This window comes from Pagrus pagrus, assembly GCF_965226575.1.
Source record: "Pagrus pagrus genome assembly, chromosome: 8".
Classification (NCBI taxonomy): domain Eukaryota; kingdom Metazoa; phylum Chordata; class Actinopteri; order Spariformes; family Sparidae; genus Pagrus; species Pagrus pagrus.
Window position 1 is genome coordinate 22,043,973 of NC_140192.1, and position 25,563 is coordinate 22,069,535.

Sequence of the window (25,563 nt, forward strand, 5' to 3'; positions counted from 1 at the left end):
GCAACTTCTGTATCTTCAATGTTTAGTACAGAGTCCCCATCAGTCACAGGATCACCTAAAACTGTAACAAGTGAAACATCAAAACCCGCTTTTCCAACAGCTTCATCACTCTTCAGTACTGAGAAACCAACCTCAGTGTCACCTGAAGCGCAAAAGACTGCAACCACAAGTCAGACTGAAAAATCATCAGTATCATTAGAGGCAGGCTCAAACTGGCAAACAACAGAGGAAGAGAGCTCAGGTGAACCGACTTCTGAGGTTTCCAGCAAAGACACTGCAGCTCCATCAGCCTCCTCATTGTTTAGCACAGAGACGCCAACGGCACTGCCAGTTACACAAGTCAGTGCTGGCACCAGTCATACGGACAAGCCCTCAATCTCTCCCATCACTGATAAGACAGAGCAAACTTCCATTGTCACTCCAGCAGATGAGGATGGCTCAGGTGATAAAACCCAAGACATGTTCACTCAGACCTCTACTGTGACAAGTACATCTTCTTTCCATAGTACTGATGCACCAACAGCAAGATCACCTGGAACCACAGAAAGCTTTGAAACAGACGCGACAAAAGTTCCATCACTTACAGGACAGACAACCATTTCTCCAATTCCTGATGAGACACAATCAAGCTCAATTACAGTGTCTCCAAGTATGGCCTCTGTTTCCTCATCCACTGTTAATGATACCGTGGAGGATGACATTAGCACTGAGCCTGCATTGGTGGAGTCTATGCCTTCCATCAGTGGATCGACTTTCAGCCCTGAAACAGCATCAGTCCTCTTTCCCACAAGTACTGAAGGCTCTGGAGAGGGCACTGTCTTTTGGACTGACGAATCACTCATCACAGCAACTTCTGTATCTTCAATGTTTAGTACAGAGTCCCCATCAGTCACAGGATCACCTAAAACTGTAACAAGTGAAACATCAAAACCCGCTTTTCCAACAGCTTCATCACTCTTCAGTACTGAGAAACCAACCTCAGTGTCACCTGAAGCGCAAAAGACTGCAACCACAAGTCACACTGAAAAATCATCAGTATCATTAGAGGCAGGCTCAAACTGGCAAACAACAGAGGAAGAGAGCTCAGGTGAACCGACTTCTGAGGTTTCCAGCAAAGACACTGTAGCTCCATCAGCCTCCTCATTGTTTAGCACAGAGACGCCAACGGCACTGCCAGTTACACAAGTCAGTGCTGGCACCAGTCATACGGACAAGCCCTCAATCTCTCCCATCACTGATAAGACAGAGCAAACTTCCATTGTCACTCCAGCAGATGAGGATGGCTCAGGTGATAAAACCCAAGACATGTTCACTCAGACCTCTACTGTGACAAGTACATCTTCTTTCCATAGTACTGATGCACCAACAGCAAGATCACCTGGAACCACAGAAAGCTTTGAAACAGACGCGACAAAAGTTCCATCACTTACAGGACAGACAACCATTTCTCCAATTCCTGATGAGACACAATCAAGCTCAATTACAGTGTCTCCAAGTATGGCCTCTGTTTCCTCATCCACTGTTAATGATACCGTGGAGGATGACATTAGCACTGAGCCTGCATTGGTGGAGTCTATGCCTTCCATCAGTGGATCGACTTTCAGCCCTGAAACAGCATCAGTCCTCTTTCCCACAAGTACTGAAGGCTCTGGAGAGGGCACTGTCTTTTGGACTGACGAATCACTCATCACAGCAACTTCTGTATCTTCAATGTTTAGTACAGAGTCCCCATCAGTCACAGGATCACCTAAAACTGTAACAAGTGAAACATCAAAACCCGCTTTTCCAACAGCTTCATCACTCTTCAGTACTGAGAAACCAACCTCAGTGTCACCTGAAGCGCAAAAGACTGCAACCACAAGTCACACTGAAAAATCATCAGTATCATTAGAGGCAGGCTCAAACTGGCAAACAACAGAGGAAGAGAGCTCAGGTGAACCGACTTCTGAGGTTTCCAGCAAAGACACTGTAGCTCCATCAGCCTCCTCATTGTTTAGCACAGAGACGCCAACGGCACTGCCAGTTACACAAGTCAGTGCTGGCACCAGTCATACGGACAAGCCCTCAATCTCTCCCATCACTGATAAGACAGAGCAAACTTCCATTGTCACTCCAGCAGATGAGGATGGCTCAGGTGATAAAACCCAAGACATGTTCACTCAGACCTCTACTGTGACAAGTACATCTTCTTTCCATAGTACTGATGCACCAACAGCAAGATCACCTGGAACCACAGAAAGCTTTGAAACAGACGCGACAAAAGTTCCATCACTTACAGGACAGACAACCATTTCTCCAATTCCTGATGAGACACAATCAAGCTCAATTACAGTGTCTCCAAGTATGGCCTCTGTTTCCTCATCCACTGTTAATGATACCGTGGAGGATGACATTAGCACTGAGCCTGCATTGGTGGAGTCTATGCCTTCCATCAGTGGATCGACTTTCAGCCCTGAAACAGCATCAGTCCTCTTTCCCACAAGTACTGAAGGCTCTGGAGAGGGCACTGTCTTTTGGACTGACGAATCACTCATCACAGCAACTTCTGTATCTTCAATGTTTAGTACAGAGTCCCCATCAGTCACAGGATCACCTAAAACTGAAACAAGTGAAACCCAAGGTGATGAAACCCAAGACATGTTCACTCAGATCTCTTTTTTGTCTAGCACTGCAACTCCATTAATGATGACATCACATGAATCTGGAGCAAGTCTTACTTCAACCCATGCTTTTACTGCAGCTTCATCAATCTACAGTACTGAGAAAGGACCAGTATTGCCACCTACTGCCTCCAGCCAATCCCAAAGCGAATTTGCATTCTCTCCATCAACGGGTCAAAGTCAGATAGCTGAGACTCGGAGCACATCACAGCCTGGCTTTGAATCAACCCCATCCTCAACCCAGGTCATGACTCATGAGTCTACAGATGCAACCCAAATGTCTACCACAATAATCACAGTGACAGCATCAGGGTCTGGAAGTGGGGATTCCGAGGAAGTAGAGTTTTCAGGAGATGCCACAGCTGCATACACAGATGAAACTCCCCTAACAACACCAACACCGGCCGAGCAACCCTCTGTGGAACAAACAACCATAGAAACAACCACATTTAGCCCATCCATTACATCCACATTTGTTGAGGAAAAAGGTTCCAGTGATAGAGATTTTTCAAGTGTCACAACAGGTCCCTACACACTGAGCACATCTCAACACATCGTCATCCCCAGGGTCACAATATTTACCTCAAAAGAAACCTCTACTTACATTGACATGGAGAACTCATCAGATGATTTTGATTCAAGTCCAGACGGATCTGGTGTAGAGTCATTCACTGAGACTACCACAATATCCCAGGATGAATTTTCTGTGACAACAGATGAGACTGAGATAGATGAGACTGCTGCATCCTCAGCTGACTCCAGTACACAGTTGACCAAGGAATTTATGTCATCAACCCGGTCTCCACACATGACAAGCACTGAGGTTTACAATTCTGAGTCTGGAAGTGGGTTTACAGATGGCTCTGCAGATGGTGATGACAGTTCAGAGGTTGAATTTGTTGATGAGTCAACTACATTTGTACCGGTCACAAGTACACCTGTGAGGTCCACTTCTCTTGCAGCTACAAAACCAATCACTTTGTCCTCCAGTGTTGTTGCTGTCACTGAGGAGAACTCCAGTGACCCAACAAATGAAGTGCCCACTGACAATGTTATTACACAAAAACCTACTGGTACTGCAGCTTCTTCTCTTTATAGCACTGAGAAGCCAACATCTCCTGAAATGCACACTGGTAATGCTCCTTCCACAGATACAAACCCAGTGTATACAGAGGAATATGGTTCAAGTGACCCTACCACTGATATCCTCACTAAAATTGATGCTACAGTGTCTTCAGTGTTCAGCACAGAGAAACCTAAAACAACAACAGCATTTCATGATAGAGAGATATCTGATATTCCAAAATCTGCTGTAACTGCAGCTTCTTCTCTCTACAGCACTGAGAAGCCAAACATAACAATAGTATATGCTGTTACATCTGCGCAGCAAGTTAACACGACAATAGCTGCAACTGAAAAATCAACACCAAGCTCAGCCCTTACTTTGACAGAGGGAAAGAGAACTAGTGGCCAAGCCACTGAGATGTTCACCTCAAAGCCATCGGTGATGGAGACCGTCACATTCAGAGAGGCAACAGGTGAAACTGAAACCTTTGTTTCAGTTACACCGACCTCTGATGAGAAAGTTTCCTCTCAGGATAGTGAAATTACTCCAGATACAGAAAGGCCCATCACTTTGCAAGCAACAGAGCCTCCTGTTTCTAGCACTGGCAAAAATGATGTAACTGAAGCTGAGCACATAACGGAATCCTCCTCCTCAACTTTGTCCCACCACACAATTGGAGCTTCATTTAGTGACCACGCTACAGTTGACCTCACCACAGTTAGCTCTAGCAGTGAACATAAGCAAGATGGATTCACATCGATGTCCACCCCCATTCCCTCCATTGTATATCATAGTGTTACAGACCAGCAGGTCGTGATCATCACTCCCAGTAGCAGCCAAGCCAAAACTGACTTGGCTGAACAAACACCTACCATGGTCCTACATGCGTCAAAACCATCAACCACCATCATGTTCACAGAGGGTGAAGATGAGCTGTTGTCTGCAGTTACAGACAGTATAAGGGAAGGTAGCCCCACTCTTGAGCTCATTGCCAAAGATAATACTATTATTGATGCAGATACTGTCTCCATAGTTGCTTCTTCTTCATTTTACCCAACAATCCAGACAGAGGAGGTTGGAGGTGTCACAGCAGTCACAATGACACAAAAGGTTGAGGTAACGGAAGATTCAGAGGGTTCAGGGACTGATAGTGCCACCTTCCTTTCCCCTACACCAGTAACTATACATGCAACCTCAGCCATTGATACATCATTAGCCGCAACATCCTCTCAATATTTAGTTTCCACTTCAGAGCCATCGACTGTGGAAGATATTTCTCATATGGAGACATCCAGTGAAGAGACAGTCCCATCCACACCCCGGGCTACCCCAGCTAGTGCTCTGTCCACAAAGTCAAGCTCTGAAGAAATATATGATTTAACTACACCGCATTCAGTTTTTACTGTTGAGACTCAGACCAAACCAGTTCCAGAGAAAATAATGGTGGATTTATCAGACGAGGACACTGATAATGTCAATGACTCTGTTGCTGAGATCGCCGCCTCTACATCTTTGCCCTCTAACCTTACCTTAACTGAAACAACAGAGATAAGCTCAGTCAGTCCAGTGTCCAGTGAGGAATATATGGTCAACACAGTTGAAAAAGAAACACTGAAACCGTCTGTGACTTCTGTGTCAGACATTATTGATATAGACATCTCAAGTGATCAGACTCAAGTGTCATCAGTGACAGTTAGACAAGAAACATTGTCAGTTACCCCACCTGATCATGGCACCGGCAAAATTGAAATAGCTGTATCAAGTGCTGCTTCCAGTCTCTTTGGTACTAGGAAGCCAACTGTCACATCCTCTCCTGATGTTCTTGGGAATAATAGATCAGATGATCAAAGTGTGACACAGACAGCCGCTCCTCTGTACAGTACAACAAAAATGGACCAAATGCTATCCACAACATTATCGCCTCTCTACAGCACTGATAAACTTTCAGTGGCAAGTAATACAGATGTTACTATGGAGGGCTCTGGGAATGAGATCTCAGATATCACAACTGCATCACCGAAGACAGTGACATCTGAGAGTGGAAAGACTGTAGCCACTCCAGTATCTTCTCTGTTCAGCACAGAAAAACCCTCCACTATCACTCAAGAGGAAGAAATTCAGACAAGAGTAATAACTCCAGAGGTAGAGAAAACATCATTGTCAGAAACAGTTTCATCCCCTACCAATGAAGCAACATCAACCCCAGCACATGAAGAGAGCATAAAGGACCACGTCACTCCTATATCTGCAAACAAATCAATTTCTACACCCACAATGATTTCTCTACCAAGCACTTCAAAACCTGATGTGATAGTTAAGTTTGTCACCACCTTTGTCCCAGAACCAGATACAACACCATCTGAGGTGTCCTTCCAACAGGCCAGGTCTGAGATAACATTCACTCATCATCCCCACATTGACATCTCCTCCGAGAAAACTGTGTTGGCCACAACCAGCCCAATGTTGCCCAGTGAGGAGTCAGGCCAGCACTTTGAATCTACTGATGTGACTCCCCAGACTGGAATTGCAACCACGGCAGAAGATAAGACAGCTGAAGCACCAAGTCAAGCACCTATAAACAATGAAATTTCACATGATTCTGAAAGGAGCACAATCAAAGACGGTGAAGTCTTTATAACATCTACTGATGCTGCAATAACTTCAGGTCCTACAGATGAAGCATCAGTACCAACACAGCCTGATGTCATGGTCCAATATGTTGCAACAGTTTCCCCTGTACAACTCCTAACAACTCCCCAGAAGTCATTTGAACAAGCCAGGTCAGAGATCGCACTAACACACCGCCCTCCCTCTGATCTTTCTCCTGAGGATATTTCACTGACCACAACTCGCCCTGTGTTTGCAAGTCATGAAAATAACCAGACTACAGAATCAACAACTGTGCCTGCTGCCTCTTCTTACGTAGTTGAAGTTGAACCCACTATTGATCAGGTTTCAAGTGGTGCAACGACTGAACCATCTCATGATGATCTTTATGGAGATCCAGATGCCCCAGATTATGACGCCCCAGACCCCTTGCTTGAAGTAAAAGCTCCACAAAACAATAACATTGCGTCACAAACAGAAGCGGTAGTGTTCAGGACTATACCACCTATTGTCTCGCAAACATCTGAGAGTCATCCTGTGAGCAGTGCTAAAAGTGGCTCAGAAGAAAAGGCAACCAAGTCACCTGTAGTATCAGCAGCAGCTATCACTTTTTTGCCTTCTGCCTCAGCTCCTGTCAGTGCAGCATCCTCTTCTAGTTCTGAGAGTGGTTCACTCAGCAGCAGTAGCTCCGAAGAAAGTATGTCCACAGCAAGCACTGTTAGGCTGAATGGTGATGAGGCGGAAAACACCACCTCTGTGCTTCTATCTGCCACAACTAAGTCACCCTCTGTCCTTAGCAATGGACCTGAAAATGGGTCCGTCAGGTCTGAGAGTGTGTCTGGAGAAATGATGACTACAACAGAACCAAAGATCAACAGCATAGAAGAACAGTCGCTGTCCCCGGATGAAATCCAGACTGTATTCAAGGTAGATGCTACCACAGCTTCAAAGATGGAGTCCACTGGTGTTGATAGCACCTCTGGGAAAGACAAAGTTGTGAGCAAAATTGAGGGCAATGTCTCTCCTAACACTGAAATACCCACAAGGACCCATATAGTGTTTACAACAACACAAGCTCAAGCACAAAGCTTGCCATTGTCAGTTGTATCTGAAGCCACCACTCCATCATCTTCCTTTTCTGTGGAGCATAACAAACTGGACAGTGATATAACTGCAGCGCCCTCACTCACTGAAGGAGAACCACCACGAAGAGTGGAGGAAACAACATTGCTACCTGACACAGGACACGATTTAGGGCACACCATCATTGCCGAGACTGTTGAAATTGAAGGTAGGTTTTTTTTCTTTTTTTAAATGGCTTTCGATGGAAGACAACAAATGTGTAAACTGAGAATCTGTTTTCATTTAAAAAAAACAACTTTTGTTTTGCTTTTTTTAAATCTCTAAACAGAACTTCACTCATGTTCAGAGAACATTTGTCTCCATGGAGGATCTTGCTTCAAGAGAGGCAGCGTCCACACATGCAGCTGTGCTCCTGGTTACGGTGGTGAACGCTGTGAAACAGGTAGGATACTTTGTGACAATATTTCTCTCATGGTATCTACCAGCCTTCAATTTAATCCAAGAAACATCAAATAAATCTGAGACTAGTTTAAATGTAGTAGGGACAAGGATTTTGAATTTTTTTTTTGTCATTCATTATGTTTGTTTCTTCTGTAGATATTGATGAATGCCAATCAAATCCTTGCCGCAATGGAGGTACATGTGTTGATGGGCTTGCTTTCTTCACATGTGTGTGCCTCCCAAGCTACTCTGGGCTGTATTGTGAGGAGGGTAAGTGTTTGGTTATTATCATGGATTCCTACCCTAACTTCTCTCTGAGTATTCCCATTCAGTTTAATAAAAACTTTCCATTTCATTAGTGTTGTAACTGGTTCCAAACATCCACCTAACCTGTCTAAACTCAGTTTAAATTATTTAAATGTTACATGATAGAATAAACAATTGCCGGTCTTGCATTTGATAATGTGTTTAGACACTGTAATGTAATCACTTAGCTGAGTCCCCGGGAAATAAATCAGAAAACAAAGAGTACTGCCTAAGGTTTCCCCCAGTCTTTAGCTGAGTCATGAACACCACAATTATCTCATCACCACCGTCATTTTTTACAGTCTCTTTTTGTGTTGCCTGAAGGTCCGTCCTGTCTGATAATACATCGATGACTTCATCCTCAAGCTTTAGTTTCAAAGTTTCAGACAGTTATTTTCCATTTTCCATGTAACTTATTTTAGACATTCAGTTTTTAATGTTACACGCCAATGCAGGTAAGCTAGCCTCCAAGTCACTTTTTGATCATTCCATCCATACAGTTTGACTGGAAATAACACTGACATTCCTGAGTACTTTAACAAATTCATATACACAAAGAAGTTCTGGAAAAATACTCCAAACTTCCCATATCCCCATGAATTTACTTTTCTCAGTTGCAACCCACTTTCATCTCAAGTGTGCTGAACCCAGGGCATCATCCGCCTTGGCTGATTTCTCTTGACCAATGTCTACACCCTAAATTTTGTCAGGATCGCTCATCAGTGACTCACACCCAGATTGTGTATTCGGACACAGCTGCTGTCTTAGAAAGTGTTGCCAGGAGACAGGAAGAAAAAGTAACTTGAGGAGGAACAGCCCAGAGAGGGACTCTGCCTCTGTTTTTTTTTTTTTTCTGTTAATGTTTGGAAGCTGGATTGAGGAGGGATGTTATGTTGGTACACACACATACAGAACAAACACTGTTGGTCGAGCAAAAAGTACCCATTTTAACACCTCACTTTAGACTTTAGCCCAAACCCAATTTAAATCACTCACCTCTCAAGTTTCTAGGTTTGACCTAAAGTTGATCCGTTCACGACTGCAAAACTCATGATCTTGTCTGACTTTGAGTCGGAATCTTCATTAACTGATTTGATTTTGCGTGTATGAATACCTGTGAAGAAATCTGAGATGAATAATCCTCTTCAGCACAATAATAACATTTTTTAGAATAAATTGACATTCAATTAAATTCCTTCCGGTTTTGTTGGCACATCGTTATCATGCTAATGTTAGAGGCTGTAGGGACTGATCCATCATCTTGTTCCCCTTCCCTTGATTAGAGGCTGTTGTCAGAGATAACAGAAGGCCTGCAGGGTCATTATTCTCAGGTGTTAGTACTGTAGATGCAGTAGATTAAATGATGTCCTGAATATTAAGGTTATGATATAAAAAGTTGCATCGATGACAGCTAAAATCCAAAGGTTTGTCTTTTAAAAAGGTTAATGCATTTCATCTCTCATAATCTGCTGCAAGTTTTCCATTTTTCAATTTTTCCTGTATACCTTATTCCCTCTTGCTTTCTCTCCCATCAGATACAGAAACATGTGACTATGGCTGGCATAAATTTCAGGGCCACTGCTACAAGTACTTCCCCCACAGAAGAAACTGGGACACAGCAGAGAGAGAATGTCGCATACAGGGTGCCCACCTGACCAGCATCATCTCCCACGAGGAGCAACAGTTTGTCAACCGTAAGAATAGCTCATAATTATAAATAATCAATCATAAGTACAGGATTGTGTTAAAGTCCTAATTTATGAAATCTTCATGATAAGATTGAAGTTTCTTTAAAGCCACATGTACAGTAAATGCTGTAAATGCATTGCAATGATTCAGGCAAGTTAAATTCCATTGCTATCTTTCTCTTCCTCTTGCACTTTCTGTAACTGAACAGTCCTAAAAAGGTCTCATGGCAACTGAGAGACGTAATTTGCTGTGTTTCACTCTACCCTGTATGCTAGGTCTTGGACAGGACTACCAGTGGATTGGCTTGAATGATAAGATGTTTGACAGTGACTTCCGCTGGACTGACGGCAGCCCTATGGTAAGATAGGTTGTTTTCTCACATATTTTTGTCTTAACAAACATGGCACAGAGACAGTGTAAATATTTGGGGAAAAAAGCCGATGGCAGATAGAGTCATCTAGGGAGAGCCGTTCTTTTCAGGGGCTGTGGTGACTTTCTCATGACGTACTCTCCTCTGCCTCATATTGCTACACCCTAATGGGTGACTGCTCTGGTAATAAATCTGATGTAGAAGATGCTGTAAGGCACGACTGAATCCTTTTAATCAGTGTGAGCCCAGTGCATTAAACCAATAGCTGCAACAACACAAAAAGACTGCACTTTAAAGTGAAAGGATAGGCAACGAAGAAAAATGCACACTGTTGATAAAATTCAGTGTTTATAAAACAGCGCAAACAGTAAGTAGAGTGTGTTTGCTTTTGTTGTTGTAGCTGCTGAAGATGCCCCTCACTAGACAGGAAAGTGGCTAATTACTATGTGTATCCGTGTTGTACAGATTGATGTCCTCACTTCAAAGATAGACCTCCAGGACCAGAGATAGGGGAAACATAGAGAAAGCCAGGGGGTTAAAAGATAAGCACAGGCCGCCTATGGAGACCCTTCCTCAGTTGAAAGATTGAGGGGTGATGAGGGTGTGAGTGACGTTGTGTAGAGGGGAGTTTGGCAGGCGTAGACAGGTATGGTCCCCCTTCAACCCACACATTCATCAGAGGGCCTGGCCAGCAGGCAGCCACACGGGGGAAGGGCCACCAGGCATTCAGACACACAGATGGACAGCACCTGTGCTTGAAGAAAAAAACTGGATAGAAGCAGACCAGGGGGTCTGGGTGGGTGGTCACCACTAATAGATATAAATATAATAAATAAAACTACTTTTCAACAATTGTGAAGTATTTACACATGGAAAAACTAAAGAAAATTGATCAATATTGCTCATAGTTGCGCTGAAACACCCAAGTTGGTGTATATTTGGCTTGTGTGTGTGTGTGCGTGTGGGTGTTCAAAGTTTGTTTGGTTATTTTGAGGAGGATGCAGGCCTGCTGTGCAGTTGATGGGTCACGCATTTGTTAACTTGAAGTGAGCTGAGCAGGAAGTCAGTGTGTGTTTGCTAACCATAATGACAGAGTAGCAGAGCCTCAGGGTATGATTGGTGGAGTGGGGGGCTCACAGCTTTGAAGACACCGTTTGAACCTAGAATGCGCTGAAAGACTGCAGGTAGCATCAATTCCTGGTTGAATGCCCCACAGCATTACAGCTGTGTGTATATTGTAATTAATGTGTCAATGTACATCGGACATTGTGTGTTTTTGTGTGTGGGTTCTTTTGACTGCAGACTTACTCATATAATGATAGGCATGCAGACATTGTGATGTAATGACATGACATAGTTTTCCGTCATCACAAAGCCCTCTAGTCTAATACCTGTGGCATTTACTTGATGCTGATCATGTCTACCATATGAATGTGAGATTATTGATGCTCATTAATAGTCGTAATCAAAGTGCACTGGACAGTACTGTCTTTTAGAAACTTCTTAAGAAATCTTACCCACTATTATATTTGCTCATTCTGTGGCTTAATGTGAGATTGTCAGTGTAGTAATGTAGCTGGCTGTTACCTCAATACAGTTTATATACCCATTTTGTAAATGTATTGGTTTCTTTGCCTCGTGTTAGTCATACAGAGCCTGCAAGGATCCCTCAGAGCTGAACTATGATGGGGTCTTCAATAGCTGAAGTTGGCTGCCAGTAATATACTGTTGCTCCCTCTTGTGGCCATTAATTAAAAGACAGTGACAGAAAACTGCAGCCAAACAGCATGAATCTCTATTTTTTGGTTCCGTTCTGTAGAGGGAGATAAGTGATAACAATACATGTGCTGACCTTATTCTGTTGGTGTCTCCAGTGTGTTGTCATGCACTGTATCAGGCAGACTAAACATGATAGATCACTATTAGTTCTAACACAGGTTCTTATAAAATAGTAAAATATCTAAGTCTATATCTCTGTTAGGGTTAGAATTTGTGCATTTTTTTTTGTTTTGTTTTTTCCTTCAAAGCAAGGTACTCTGAAGAAGATCAAACCTATCATAACGTCTTACTCTTTACGCTTTGCTCTTATTTCAGCAATATGAAAACTGGAGGCCCAACCAGCCTGACAGCTTCTTCACTTCTGGCGAGGACTGTGTTGTGATGATATGGCACGAGGACGGCCAGTGGAATGATGTTCCATGCAACTACCACCTTACCTTCACCTGCAAGAAGGGAACAGGTACAAATACTGCTAAAATGAGCACAAATCATCTCTCACTTAACTGAATGCATGAATTTGGAAAGGAGAAGATACACATTTCTGACTTTAACTTTATTATTACTCTTTCATAGTGGCGTGTAGCCAGCCCCCTCTGGTGGAGAATGCACGTACCTTTGGTAAGAAGCGTGACAGATACGAGATCAACTCATTGGTGAGGTACCAGTGCAGGACAGGCTTTATTCAGAGGCACGTCCCAACTATCCGTTGTCGAGGGAATGGACAATGGGATACCCCCAAAATATCCTGTATGAATCGTAAGTACAGCAAATATTGCTCTCAGTTAATACACATTGTTCTGTGTGTCTCAAACTGTATAGCACTCTGATAAACCATTTTCACCGTTTTAGAACTAATATGTGATTTTTCTCTGACAGCATCAGGCTATCAGAGGACCATCAGAAGACATCAACACAAAAGTCTCTACAGCATCAACAACTTCAAGGGTTGGCCAGAGGAGCCCGTCCGCTTTCAGCATCCGCTCTACAGAGGAAGGAGAGACAGGACTGAACATAAGCGGAAGAGACAGTGAGCGCCACGTAAAGTGGCACAGCCTCCCCGAGACGAGGACACATGGCTGATGCTTGTGTGAAAAGAGGAAAAGGGTTCTCAAAGGAAAAGCACAAGAGAAAACTCATCAAAGAAACCAAGAGGATAAGATGCAGTTTTCTTGCATTTTGGATGACGATGGAATCTTATGAAGTGCCTTTTAAAGAGATGTTGATACATGACTTTTCTTATCAAGGGGCACTGTTGTATAACACTGCCAACGTGGATCAAATAATTTCAGCTGGCTACTGGAAAAGCAAAAAGTACACTCATCATTCTTTTTTTTAAACAGCTGAAGATTTCTCTCTTGTCCTCAGCTTATCAAATAATACAGTCATGATCGCTGTCTAATACCTTTGTACACCGACTGTGCTATTTAAAATCACCACAAGTGTTCCTTATTCATAGAAAAAAAAAAGCCTGTTGTGAAATTATAGCGCTTATGTTATGTAAAGGAATCAATTATGTTGTCGTGCTGTTTTAAGCTGGACTTCATTTTAATGGGCATGCATGCATATGCATATATATTGAAGTCCTCAGATTTTTAAATGTGTTTATTCTATGTCAACAGATCCAAGTTTGGCTTCTCAGAATTCAATGGAAGCAGTGAACCTTTATAAAGAATCTTTCTCCAATCTTTAAAAGCTATTCAGCAGAGGCACAAATCATATTCTGAAGCATGATTTCCTAGCTTTGCTAGTAGTAGTTATTCAAACATTAGAATATGGTTTAACTGTTGGAGACTTTCTTTGTAGTGGCAGCTTTTAAATTCCCAAATTACCGCCTGTCATTAGCTCCAACTGTCACTGGATGTCGTCGATGTCTTGTCGAGATAAATGTTCATGGGTAGATTTCTACAGAGATCATTTTGAAAAACCTTGTGATTTTTCTTCTGTATGACATTTTGCAATTTAATATGAGAGATTGCTTTCTAAGAATTTACCGACAAAGCCTTCATTCACTGATGGAAATCAATGTCCATCGTCAATTTCAAAAAGGAAGAAGGGAAGTGTGGCTCAAGTAGCCTGTTTTTTCTGCTCACGTGTGCTCCGTGCATCACTTACAGTTAATTGCTACAGCATGTTTACAATAACTCTAATGCTGTTCATAATTACACACCAAAGAGTCTTGCTCTCATCTGTGGCTGTTGTGATGTAGCTTGTGATGGTTTCCAAGGTAACGCTTTTCTTCTGCACATCTAACTTTTGTTATTGTGGTCAATTGGAATTAGCCATTGAGAGAATGTATTTTGTGAAACACTCAAAAAGACTTGAACGTAACGGCTGTTTAGGCAGAGATGCATATAATTTATTTTCAAGCTGCTCTTGATCTCCTTACTTGTTTTATACTCACAGGTAAAATATGATGCTGTCTTCTGGCCTAACAGTGCTCTTCATTGATTTTTATTGTATGTACAACAGGAGATCAACCAGTCACAGACTGTCTAAATGGGATGCAGTGAAGATGGAAAAATACTTAACAATACAACGGATTTAACGTCTTTTTTTACATCTTTAAGGCCCCATCAGCTGCAATAATGTTGTTTTGTAACATTAACAAAATGTGGATGGTTTCACATGTCTAAAACATTTTTTTTTATGGGAAAATGTGTTTGTTTTGTCTGCCTGTGAATGTCTGTGTGTGTGTTTTAGCCTTCATGTGCATATAATATCATTTTATATTTATAACAGTCCGTTTTTTTATTTTACAATGTGAATGTCTGGGATGTTTGTGATTTTTTTTAATGAGATCAAACTGTTTTTTTCCTGCTTTAAATCACCAAAGAAATAAAATATATGAATATTATATACTAATAATATTTAATGTGGACTTTTTACAGAGATTCTGCGAAAGGCATTGGGAACAGAGTGTGGTGTTGTGCATGTTCTCCTTATGTTTGTGTAGGTTTTCTCTCATGTTGTGGTCCCTCCTAGTTTGAAAGACATGCACTTTTGGGGTAATAGAGAGTCTTAAGTTAGTAATGTAGCATATTTTAACAGTATGTCTTCATTGCCTGTTTGGAACATGTCCCCGTTGTCAGATCCTCTTCCATAAGAGATTCTGTACCGAGTGAGTACTGCAGTATTTTCACCAGCAGGTAGTGCTATCAGACTAAACCATAAACTTTGAGTTTTCCTCTGCTCAGTACCATGGAAAATGAGCAGATTTTTCATTCCTTCGATGAAGCATCCACAGCTCATGGGAACTCTACACATAATGTAAAGAATTCACACTGAATAGTATGAATTACAATCACTCTGTACAACATCATGCCAAAGTCCCATTTTCAAAGTGTGTCTTGCACGTGCATCAGACACTTCTGAAAAACCTATCAGACATGCTCTACAAGCCTCTTGGTAGACAGACAGTACATTCGGGGGGAGTAGACAGAAAACAGCACGATGAATTATAGCAAACATGTGGCATAAGAACTGGATTAATAAAATGTGATGCACATGCTGAAAATCTTTTAGTCAATAGCATGGCTGTAGGAGGCTCCTCTTGAATGTGAAACACTTCTGCCTACATGTCAGTGCATACAGGCAGCAGATTAATTCCATTGTGTGTAAAAACTGAAGCTGTTTTAGTACATTACAATTCACCACTATTCCCAGAGCACCTCCTTAAAAACCAGTTCACATTGGCAACTGCCTTACAGCACAAAGCCCTATTATCAGGGTAACAACATTGCTCGATGTAATCTATGTGTAAGTTGGGGTTGCTGTGGTTTTCACTGTGAGTGCCCACTCTGTCATTAGAGAAGACGTGGCTTGTGATTAAAGGCTGCTCCTGGATGCCCCAGCAAGAGTAAAAGACCTGCATGCTTGCCTCATGAAATGCAGATGGCTCACGGGTGATCAGTGGAAAAACCGAGACCTCTCAGCTCAGGTCTCTGGGATTTAACAAGCTTTCTAGGTTTGTTTTGGAAAGGAAATGCAGCCCAGCTCTTCCTAAAAGCTCCTTGGGCTTGACAGGCGCCTCAGACTTTGTCTAGTCTGATACAGAGTGCCTATACCCACATTTACCCTGCTATTTTCCTGTCATGTTGACTTAATATGGAAGCCTTTGAGTGACAAGCATTTGGGATGCTAGCATGATCAGACTTCCTGAAATTCAGCACAACATCTGATTAGTTGAAACCACAGAGGCAATCCAAATTAGATATTCAGCATTTAATCAGTTCACAGTGAGGCAATGGCTTTCCCACTATTTCTCCTTAATTTCACTGCGTGCTTCCAGCATAAACAAACAAACACAGAGACAAAGAAAAGCTTTCTTTATGCCACTAGTGTGCAAAAACAATAAGTGTTTCATGCACTTGTACTTTAAACGTTTAATAGTATTGTTATTCTTCGACTTTTATTTGAGAATTCAACATTATTATTAAAATTTTCTATGTTGATAAAAGTTGAAAACTTTCTGCACAATATCTCTTTTTCTTCCATTGCTATCTGCCCCAGTTTTCATAGAACAAAAAAAGCTTACACTAATGGACTTTTCACCATTACACACATTTAACATTTGTCTGCCATTTCAGTGCTGTATCAACCTAAATCTGACCCCATTCCCATGCATTCCCACAAGCACTCTTTAAGACTGTGATACTGTTCCCTTTGTCTAACATAGTGGTAGGCTGGCAGCCTGGCACTGAATTTAAAAAATGCCAAAGAATAAATAAATGTAAGGAGGGTCTAATCTTAAGTCTTTTCAGCAACATGGGCTCATGCCAGATACATGGCCCCTGGCCATGGCAGCTCAAACAATACTGTCTTAATCTCTGCTTAAACCTCTGTATCGCCACATAATACATGTTGATTTAGTTCCAGTAGAAATAAAAAAAGGTTCATTGTTGAAACAGGGACAGAGCTGATTTAAAGGTTGTTCTTTATTTCAATCTGCTTTGTTGAAAAAGTTACATGGTGATAAGATACAAAAATACCTTCACCTTTTTTCATGCACAAGTGTTTACTCGTGTAACAGACATTTTTAAGTTTTGCTTTAACAGACAATGCATCACCAAACATACCACATGTAACCTGCAGTAAGTACCATATGTCAGTGCCAAGGGTTAAGAAAAAGTATAAAGGGATAACGCGACAAAAAGCAAAACACAAAATATCAAATTATTTGTTTTATCTGATGTCTATAAACTATTCTGTCTTCTGGCTCTGAATGTAAAACACATGCTCACTGTGGTCCATGGGAAACTTTTTGTTGGTTTTGATGGTATTCATAAACACATTTTCAGACCAAGTCCCTGCAGTATGACTATCACTGAATCCTTATTTAGGAGTGTAAGTGAGCATCAATAGAAATGTCAGTTGAAATGTTCCATTTCCAACACATAACCTCTGTAAAAAATTGTGAAACTGAACTCTGAGTGGATTTCAGCCCATACATTTTTAGATGTACTTGTAACTACTGTAATATTAGATGTCTATGCTAAGGAATTGCTACAACTGTTAGACAAGTTATGTTCTGGTAAAAGGTTGTCGTCAGGGCAAAGGGAAATTCTGTATTTATTCTGCATTCACTGTCTTGCTGAAATCTTTTAATGTGCCAGATGTCTAAATCTAGAATCTGTATTATTTTTCTTTTCTCTAGAACACTATCAACATGTAAACTATAGTGACAAACATCATTAAAAAAGTAAAAAAAAAAAAAAAAAAAGGAACAACATAAAACATTTTGTTAAAATAAACAGACAAAAGTTTACAATAGTAAAAATGTCTTTCAAATTGTGTTTTAGAGGTGATCTAGTGGGAGATATCAATGCAGAATAGGTCACAGTACATCAAAATAATTACATTCATTTTCTTGTTAAACAGTAAATTTGATCGCAACCTCTCAACCAAACCTTTCTGGAATTTACTAGGTGAAAAGGAGCTTCAGCTCTGATTGGAGAGGGAACCAGTTGAATACTTACTGCAATATGACATGCATATATCTATAGCTCAACAGTGGTAGCCAAGTTATGTTCATGACACTGTAATCAATCAAAGTTCTTCCATTGATGTGATACTTGATGAATGCATACATGATCATTCTGTTCTTAAGATACATTTTAAAGCAGCAAATATCATCTGCACATGAGCATAAATGCTTTAAATCCTGAACGTCACACATCTAATCATTCTGTGGAGGACAAACCAAACTTAGATGGTGTCTCACAACCATCAAGTTCTTGTCTCTGTCACATCACTTATACATTAACTCTGTTGCCTTTTTCCCAACAGTATATGTAAAATTAATGAATGCACAATTAAAGAAAACTTAATGGCTACAAAATATTTTGTCATTCATCGCATATGGATGTAAGATGTACAGTATTTGATTTTTTAGGCGTTAAAAAAGGGTTATCACAGTTTGAGAAAGGTATTGAGTTCATGCTAGTTAAGATCCAAAGCTTTATGATTTATTATTGATTTATTGTTAATTTTTATTGGTTGTGGTTGTTTGCTGCTCTTTGGTAGTTATGGCTTCCCTACTCTTATCTACCGCCTCACTGCTCAGCCCTGAAGCAGTAGACGCCGTAAGACTTTTGCATTTTGTCTGGGAATCCAACAAAGCGCACCGCAGCTTCGTCTGGGCTGCAGTTCTTGCGGGGCCTGGAGATGGGGTAGCGGACACTTCCATCAGCCAACCAGCCGGCATCACACCGATCATAGCCCTCAAGCTTCCAGGCGGAGTAGACTTGGCCCACTTTGGCGATCTCTGCATCGTCATCTAAGCATGCCTGCACAGCCTCATCAAAGGTCAGCCTGTCGGGTTGGACCAGCCAATACAAATGTCCTGACAGCAGAGAAAGCAAAACAGGCGGTCAGAAGAAGATATATCTTGACAGAAGCACTCAACCAGATGCCAGTATTTCCTTTTTTAAAAAAACTTTGGTCTACCAAGCTAGGCCATATATGCCAATTTTTTTTACGAAACCATTGTGTTTCCTGGTGCAAGCCCAACACAAGAACTCTGAGTGACAAAAAGTAATGAATCAAGAAAATTGATAAACTCACCCTTGTGTGCAGAAGCAAAGCAGAACACGTCAAAGAGGCTCTGTTTGTCGCGACGGCCATAGTTCCTGACGCCAGGACCACTGTTGGTGCCACCGCAAGGCTCTCTGGGTTTGTTGATGGGATACTGCACCGTGCTATCATTCAGCCAGCCAGCATTGCACCAATCAAGGCCGGCCTTATAAGCCAAATACAGCTGATCATAGGTGGCGACCGTGGCATTCTGGTCCAAACAGGCCTGCACTGCCTCTTGGAAGTTCATGCTGTAGCGGCCTCTACTTGTGAAGTAGGGGAACACAACACCTGAGAGAGGAAGAAGAGATTAAGTGAATGTGATAGCATGTCAACCCTTCAATCTATGTTTAGTGTTGCCAAAAATGTTTGCAAATTTTAGCAGTGCAAGGTTAATATTACTGTGTTCACTCTACTTTTGCCAAAAACTACATGTGCGTGTTCAGCCTCCACCCAGATTGAACCTTCACACATTTAAAAAAACATCAACAAAAGGCGGGTGGGAGCTGCACTTTGATACAGAAGAGCTCTAACATTCTGCTGTGATTTAGTGTATCACCAGGCGAGCTTTCAGAAATCACATCTAAATATGTAAATTGCCCTAACTTGCATGAACAGCAGTTTCTCTTCGGGTTGTGCATTTTAAAAGGAAGACAATTTAGTCATTATAAAATCTGATGAGTAAGTCAGATGTATGAGTATATGGACCGAAAAAAAAGATGGAAAATGTGTTTCTGTTTACTCGTGTTGAACAGTATTCAAATGCCATCATGGCTGAATCATTACAGCAGTTTGAATAAATCAGCACAAGCTGTCTTTTTCTTTTGTTTTCCTTTTCCCACAAGAAGAGAAAATGTGGATGTTTTCAATGATTGGAAACAAAAATGTTGCTGAGGGAGATGATAAATGCTGACCTATGCATTTTAACAGAGAAAGGACATAAAATAACTGGTGACGTGCATCTAATGTCATTATATCTGTTAGATTAACTTACACTTAAAGGCTTGTTCCTATAAGCTAAGTTTCTAAATATAAAACATGGCATTTACCATCAGTGAGACCTTCCACTTCCAAGATAACATCATGGACGATGTCTTCCATCCCGTTGATGATCTCACAGCGGTATTTTCCCATGTCATCCATGGAAACTTCAGTTATCACCAGGGAGGCATCTTCATTGTCTTGTTCCTGCAGAAAGACGCGGTCCTCGAAGTTTCCGTAGGTCTTCTTGTGGAATCCCATTGAAAGCAGCACATCCTCGTTCAGTGCTTCATCATCTGCCACCTTGGTCCATTTGACTCGCATACCACCAAAGGACATGGTGTCCTTGGACAGGAGCCAGCAGGGAAGGGTGACATTGCCACCAAGTTCAGCTTGAACCGTAACTGGAAAAGAGAAAAAACATGATGTGACCTTATTGTGGTTTGGTGGTTTGGTCATTGGACTTTTGATACTTGGACTTAAACAGGAAAATATTATGTAATGTTTGCATAATTTATAACTATATTCTACGCATGGATTCCAAAGTTTTGCTTGGCATGAAACTGATGCAGCAAAAGACTTTGAGAAAACACCAAATAAGGAAAAGTGCCCGCTTTTCCAAATTCTTCCTTTATTGGTCTTTCTTTTTTTTGTACGTATTTGTTCAACTGCATGTTTTGGCATGTGTGGAACTATATGTTATATTTTGCTACACATGCACACACTTACTCAGTCAAGAGCATTCTCACATACACAGCTATCAAAGAGTCTGGGTTTATCCTGTTTGGTTTATTAGATACAGCATTGGAGACCAGCCAGCCCTCAGCCCCTCGAGCTAATCGGCCTCTTCAGTCTCTCCTTCCTGCTCTTGTCAGTCTTGGCACTTAAAAAACCTTTGATTCGCAGCATTGACCCTCAAAATGAAGGGCGTATCTTTCATCTGCTCCATCTGATTTGTTTTAAGCATGTCAGGCAAGTGAATAACAGAAACTGTAAAAACGACAATAGAGTTAATGAATTACAGAATCTAGCTCTCATCCTTACTTTTTCTCTCATGTAGTCCGTGCACCTTCTTGCTATACTCCCTGTCCAAACTAGGCCACCATTAAACTCAAAACGGCAGGTCATTTATGCCTCACCGTGGGTTCCCACAATCTCCTTGACCCCCATGTTAAGACCTCACAGGGCTTGCTTAGTTAAGAAGACCCCAGCCAGCAAGGGGTGGCCTGTGCCAGGCAATAATAATAAGCACCAGATGGATGGATGTACACGGCCCCTGACCCCCACCACCACAGGTAAAGCCTTGGAAAACCAACCTTGCAAGTGGAGTCAAACTCTGCAGAGCTGAGCTGGTAAGATAATATGGTAATTACATTAATGAGGAAATCAACTGGCTTTTTAGCTGTAGGTGGTCTGTGGACATGGCTATTAATCTTGTGCAACCAAGAAGTTTGTGGCGGAATTAATTCAGATTTAAAGCCCGTCCCTTGAGTATAGTCTTGTCTTGTATTCAGTAAAAAAAAACCCTGAGTTCCTCTGTTTCTGATTTATTTTCTTCCTACTTACTCACCATGGATGATTTGAATCTAAACCAGTATGCTTCTCCTTCCTGACTGAGGATGCCAGCACTGTGTTGAGGCGCCTCACTTTGTGCAGGATTACCAGAGCCATGACTAGAATGCTGCCACTGGCTCTTCAACAGGGAGAACGTTTCTCACATGGGCAATTCAGGAAATAAGCAGAGCCACTGGATTGCTGCCATCCACCCTGATCACCCCATAACCTGCCCCCCTACCCACACATGCACGTACAGAGGAGTGACACTGAAACGACTTCTAATCAACCCCATGCCTAAACGGCTCCAATCCTCAGTGCTAACCACACAGTAGACACGTGTCTGGACTCTGTTCAGTGGTTCTCAGATCATTAGTATTGAGCTCTCCCGCAGAAGGATTTAATTAGCAGAAGCACTGCTGACAGACCTAATCTACCCTTCAGTCAAGCCGCATGCAGAATTTTTCTTCCATTTTTTTGTAATTCTTTCATTAGACTGCAAACCCTGTCATATCCCAGAGGCTATTACCCAATCACCACCACACCCAGTAGCCTCACTCGCCTCTTGACTGGTCAACAGTATGCCAGGTATTTTACGAGCTCGGAAACGCACTTTTTTCCACTGCTAATTACTAATGTCTTCGAAAGCAGCGGAGAGTTTAAAAGCAGCCTGGACGAGGTTCCTCTTTGCCCCTTCTGTGAGGAATGACTCACAGCTTCACCGTGCCTCGTAAATTCTCTGCATGGGCGGCAGTCGCATGAAGTGTGATTGAAAACGGAGAAACCTAGGACGACCCAACTGCTCATCAAACGCCCTGGCAAAGGTGAAGGTGATGTTGACGTCAACACTAGCTCACCAGATGTGATGCAATGCGACGTTTATACCTAGAAATTTCCAAATTTCAGGATATTAGAGGAGACACAATGAAGGGGTTCATTGTACTTTTTTAAATATGGAAACATTGTTCAATCCAGAGAGGAAAACCAGCCACTGGATGTGGTTTGTTATCCTGAAAAACGGAAGGAGGGGACTGCTTAAACATCACAATGCCAACATAATGCTGAGAGGGAAGCTTGCAAATGACTGTATACATACTAACCTAATAACTTCTAGATGACTAAATGAGAGCAGAATAATGAAGTCTGTCTCTTGGACGTATCGCATATTCCGAAGCAGCCTTGAAGGTAATGATGCCTAAGAGACAGTAGTAGCGGACCGAGACGGGCATGTTGAAAGTAATTCCACACTCCTTCCTGCTTCTGCAGTTACCGGCAGACACATGTCCCTCGGGAGAATGTGGCCCTGGCCATGTGGGGCACACTACACTCATAAAGCAACAGCCTGTTGTGTGTACTTAGCCTGTCAGGAAGAGAAGGGAGCTTTTCTTTCCTTTGTCACACCTCAACCCACATCCTATTTATACAAGCTTCCCTGAGGTCAAAGGTGGTGCCAAATTGTCACATTTAACATCAAAATGGGTCGTCAAATAATTCAGCGCGGATTCTATCTGAAATTTCTGTGGAGTGCAGCTGGGAATGAAAACATGGCAAAGAAGTAAATGAGCACATGTGCATGACAATAAAAAAAGGCTCCGCAGCTGCAGCCAAGACCTACTGCCATTTTATGACCGAGCACAATTCTCTCTCACTCTGTTAAAAGCTGTATCAGCGAGTGATTGGAACCATCTGCTCCATTGTAACACAGAACAGTAAATTTACAACAACATTACAGTGGTCCAAGTCTGCTCGGTGACCTATATATTCTGAAACTACAAGAGTCTAATTATGCTGTTGAATCCCTGAGCGTAATTTGCGCTTTTAAGGATGGGGAATCATCAGAGAGCGGTCATAGCATGTTTGTGCCACACCCTCTAATGGAGCAGCTAGACATGAGATGCTTTAAAACATCCCACAGCTTCACTCTCTTCTGCTGCTGGCCCATTTGTGTCAACAGTATGGTGAAAGAATTAACGAGCACAGCTGGGACAAACGCAAGCAGGCCAACTCCTACACACAACTCCAATAAACTCCTTCCTGCTTTCATGTCAAGCAGAACAGGCATAAACACAGAGTGTGGCTGTGTACAGCTCACATGGGGTACACATATATAATCCACAGCACATATATACAGTAGACTGTCATCAGGGTCGTCTGTGAATTAATGCAAATGCAACAGCACTAAACATGGCTCCAGCAGCATCCCATCTCCTACTTAGCCCCCGGCCTCAGCCCATTTCCAGCCAAGCTCTTTTTCCCACCCAGCCCCAGCAACCAGGCCAAGCCTCAGTAACCAACAACTACAGTAAGCATTAGACTTAACAGACTATTACCTCACAGGGAAAAACAGAGTCATTTGGCTGCTGTTCAGCATGGGGCGCTATACGTTTTGGCTGCGGGTCGTTAATCTTAACTTCGCTCCTGTCAGGGTGCCTGTTACTGTGGCAGATTTCCAAAAGCTGCCAGTGCCAGAGTGAGTCAGTAGGTATAAGGACAGGCAACGCCCCGTGAACAGGCAGAGAATACACTGCTCACATGGATAATAAAAGCTATACGGTATGGAACAATGATTTAGCTGGCCTGAGCTGAGCCAATTACATAATGCAGACAGTGAGGCGATGTATAATCTTACATGCACATATACATACAGACGCCATCACCGGCCAATGGGAGCAGTTTTAATGTTTGGATTAGAAAAAGCTCCTCCCAGGGTGAAGTGATTTTCCCCACAGACGAGCCATTTCCTCCTGTCTGGGAGGAGAGAGAGCTGAGAAACCCCTAATCTGACATCTACTGAGTCAGCTCGCAGGGCTGCTGAAAGTGCATTGAGTTTCACTCATATAACATGAGAGCCAGACACTGTTTTTTTTCTTTCACCACAGCGGTAGATCTATTGTGGTATTTCGTAGCTCGCGGTTGCAACAGCCATCTCAGTGTGTCATCCTGTTGGCAGGTGTGGATTTGAATTATAACAACCTTGTGATGGAGCGCAGGTGCTCTCTGATAACACGTCTTTCTAGGTTTTCATTCTCTGTCTGCCACAGGAAGAAGAAGACAACTGATAAAATGACAAAAGGTCAAACTTCACTGTGGGAAAGTCTTGGCTATTTTTGCACTCTAGTAAGAATTTACATCCAAAAGAAAAAAAAATCAAGCACTGCAGTTTTAGCCTATGAGCCTTTTAAGGGCACAAGCAGTAGTATTAATGGTGTGGTCCTCATTCATGAGTACAGGCAGTGAGCCACAGTGAATGACAGTTTTTCACTAGCCAGTCCATGCTGTGGCGGTCTGTATCCAGCAAGTAAATGAGTCAGTGGTGAGTCACACTGTGTCTGTGTGTTACCCCAGAGACCACTCTGTTACCTACTGCTACAATGACCCTGTTGTTAGACAAGCCTGAGCTGTGGTACCACTTTGCTCAGATTCCTTACACAGCTCATCCTCACCTTCTTCTTTTTTTCTCCATGCACAGTAACACTTCTGCACATACAAACACATGCATTCAAAATAAAATTGGTGCATAACCACCCACATACTCAAATATCAAACTTTTTGAACATAAATTCAACCTTACCTGTTGGCAGTGGGGGAGTGCTCGTCTCCTGACTGTTTGCACAGGCAGTCAGGGCCAGGGAGATTATTGTGATGCACAGCAGACTCGTCATTTTCTCTTTTTTTTTTCTTCTTTTTTTTACACAAAGGGCCCTTTTCAAATAAAAATATAAATATAAAACTTTAAAAGAAAAAAACTGCACTAAGTTTAAATATTTTAGGAGAGCCGAATGTTAGCTTAATTTTTCTTATCTTTTAATTTTTATTCATCTACTGTCCCTCTTTCCGTCTTCCTTTGTGCAGCAGCCGCCTGTGGTGCTACTGGAAAGTTTGGGCTCCTCAGAGGTCCAGACAAGTGCCTTTTATTGGTTGAAACCACTCCCCCCACCCCTCAGCCCATCACCATG

At 42.2% G+C, this 25,563-nt stretch overlaps 2 protein-coding genes across 3 annotated transcripts; one reads left to right on the forward strand and one right to left on the reverse strand.

Moving 5' to 3' along the window:
• Position 1: 1 nt before the first annotated feature.
• Positions 2 to 14,316, forward strand: LOC311261621 (uncharacterized protein). 2 transcript variants are annotated; one of them, XM_084360426.1, is made up of 8 exons: positions 2 to 7,624; positions 7,745 to 7,858; positions 8,014 to 8,127; positions 9,699 to 9,857; positions 10,128 to 10,210; positions 12,317 to 12,461; positions 12,575 to 12,757; positions 12,878 to 14,316. In XM_084360426.1, exons 1-8 carry the CDS (start codon positions 19 to 21, stop codon positions 13,030 to 13,032), a joined length of 8,559 nt encoding a protein of 2,852 aa, XP_084216552.1. In that variant the 5' UTR covers positions 2 to 18; the 3' UTR covers positions 13,033 to 14,316. The 2 variants fall into 2 exon arrangements, 1 of the variants encoding a protein (XP_084216552.1); XR_014623163.1 differs by lacking the exons at positions 12,575 to 12,757; positions 12,878 to 14,316 and adding an exon at positions 10,688 to 10,868 and having other exon boundaries at positions 12,317 to 12,391.
• A 2,595-nt stretch (positions 14,317 to 16,911) lies between these two features.
• On the reverse strand, positions 16,912 to 25,482 carry LOC311260714 (hyaluronan and proteoglycan link protein 1-like). The gene is made up of 4 exons (XM_084358878.1): positions 25,179 to 25,482; positions 20,122 to 20,457; positions 19,064 to 19,363; positions 16,912 to 18,842 (listed from the first exon to the last, which is right to left on the reverse strand). Exons 1-4 carry the CDS (start codon positions 25,267 to 25,269, stop codon positions 18,553 to 18,555), a joined length of 1,017 nt encoding a protein of 338 aa, XP_084215004.1. The 5' UTR covers positions 25,270 to 25,482; the 3' UTR covers positions 16,912 to 18,552.
• Between the last annotated feature and the right edge of the window lie 81 nt (positions 25,483 to 25,563).

Coding starts and splice junctions, on each gene's coding strand:
- LOC311261621 (XM_084360426.1), top strand. CDS start 19: ATGTTTAGTACAGAGTCCCCATCAGTCACAGGATCACCTAAAACTGTA. Junction 7,625..7,744: donor CGAGACTGTTGAAATTGAAG/GTAGGTTTTTTT, acceptor ATCTCTAAACAG/AACTTCACTCATGTTCAGAG. Junction 10,211..12,316: donor GGACTGACGGCAGCCCTATG/GTAAGATAGGTT, acceptor CTCTTATTTCAG/CAATATGAAAACTGGAGGCC.
- LOC311260714 (XM_084358878.1), bottom strand. CDS start 25,269: ATGACGAGTCTGCTGTGCATCACAATAATCTCCCTGGCCCTGACTGCC. Junction 20,458..25,178: donor CACTCCCCCACTGCCAACAG/GTAAGGTTGAAT, acceptor TCTCTTTTCCAG/TTACGGTTCAAGCTGAACTT. Junction 19,364..20,121: donor AGTGGAAGGTCTCACTGATG/GTAAATGCCATG, acceptor TTCCTCTCTCAG/GTGTTGTGTTCCCCTACTTC.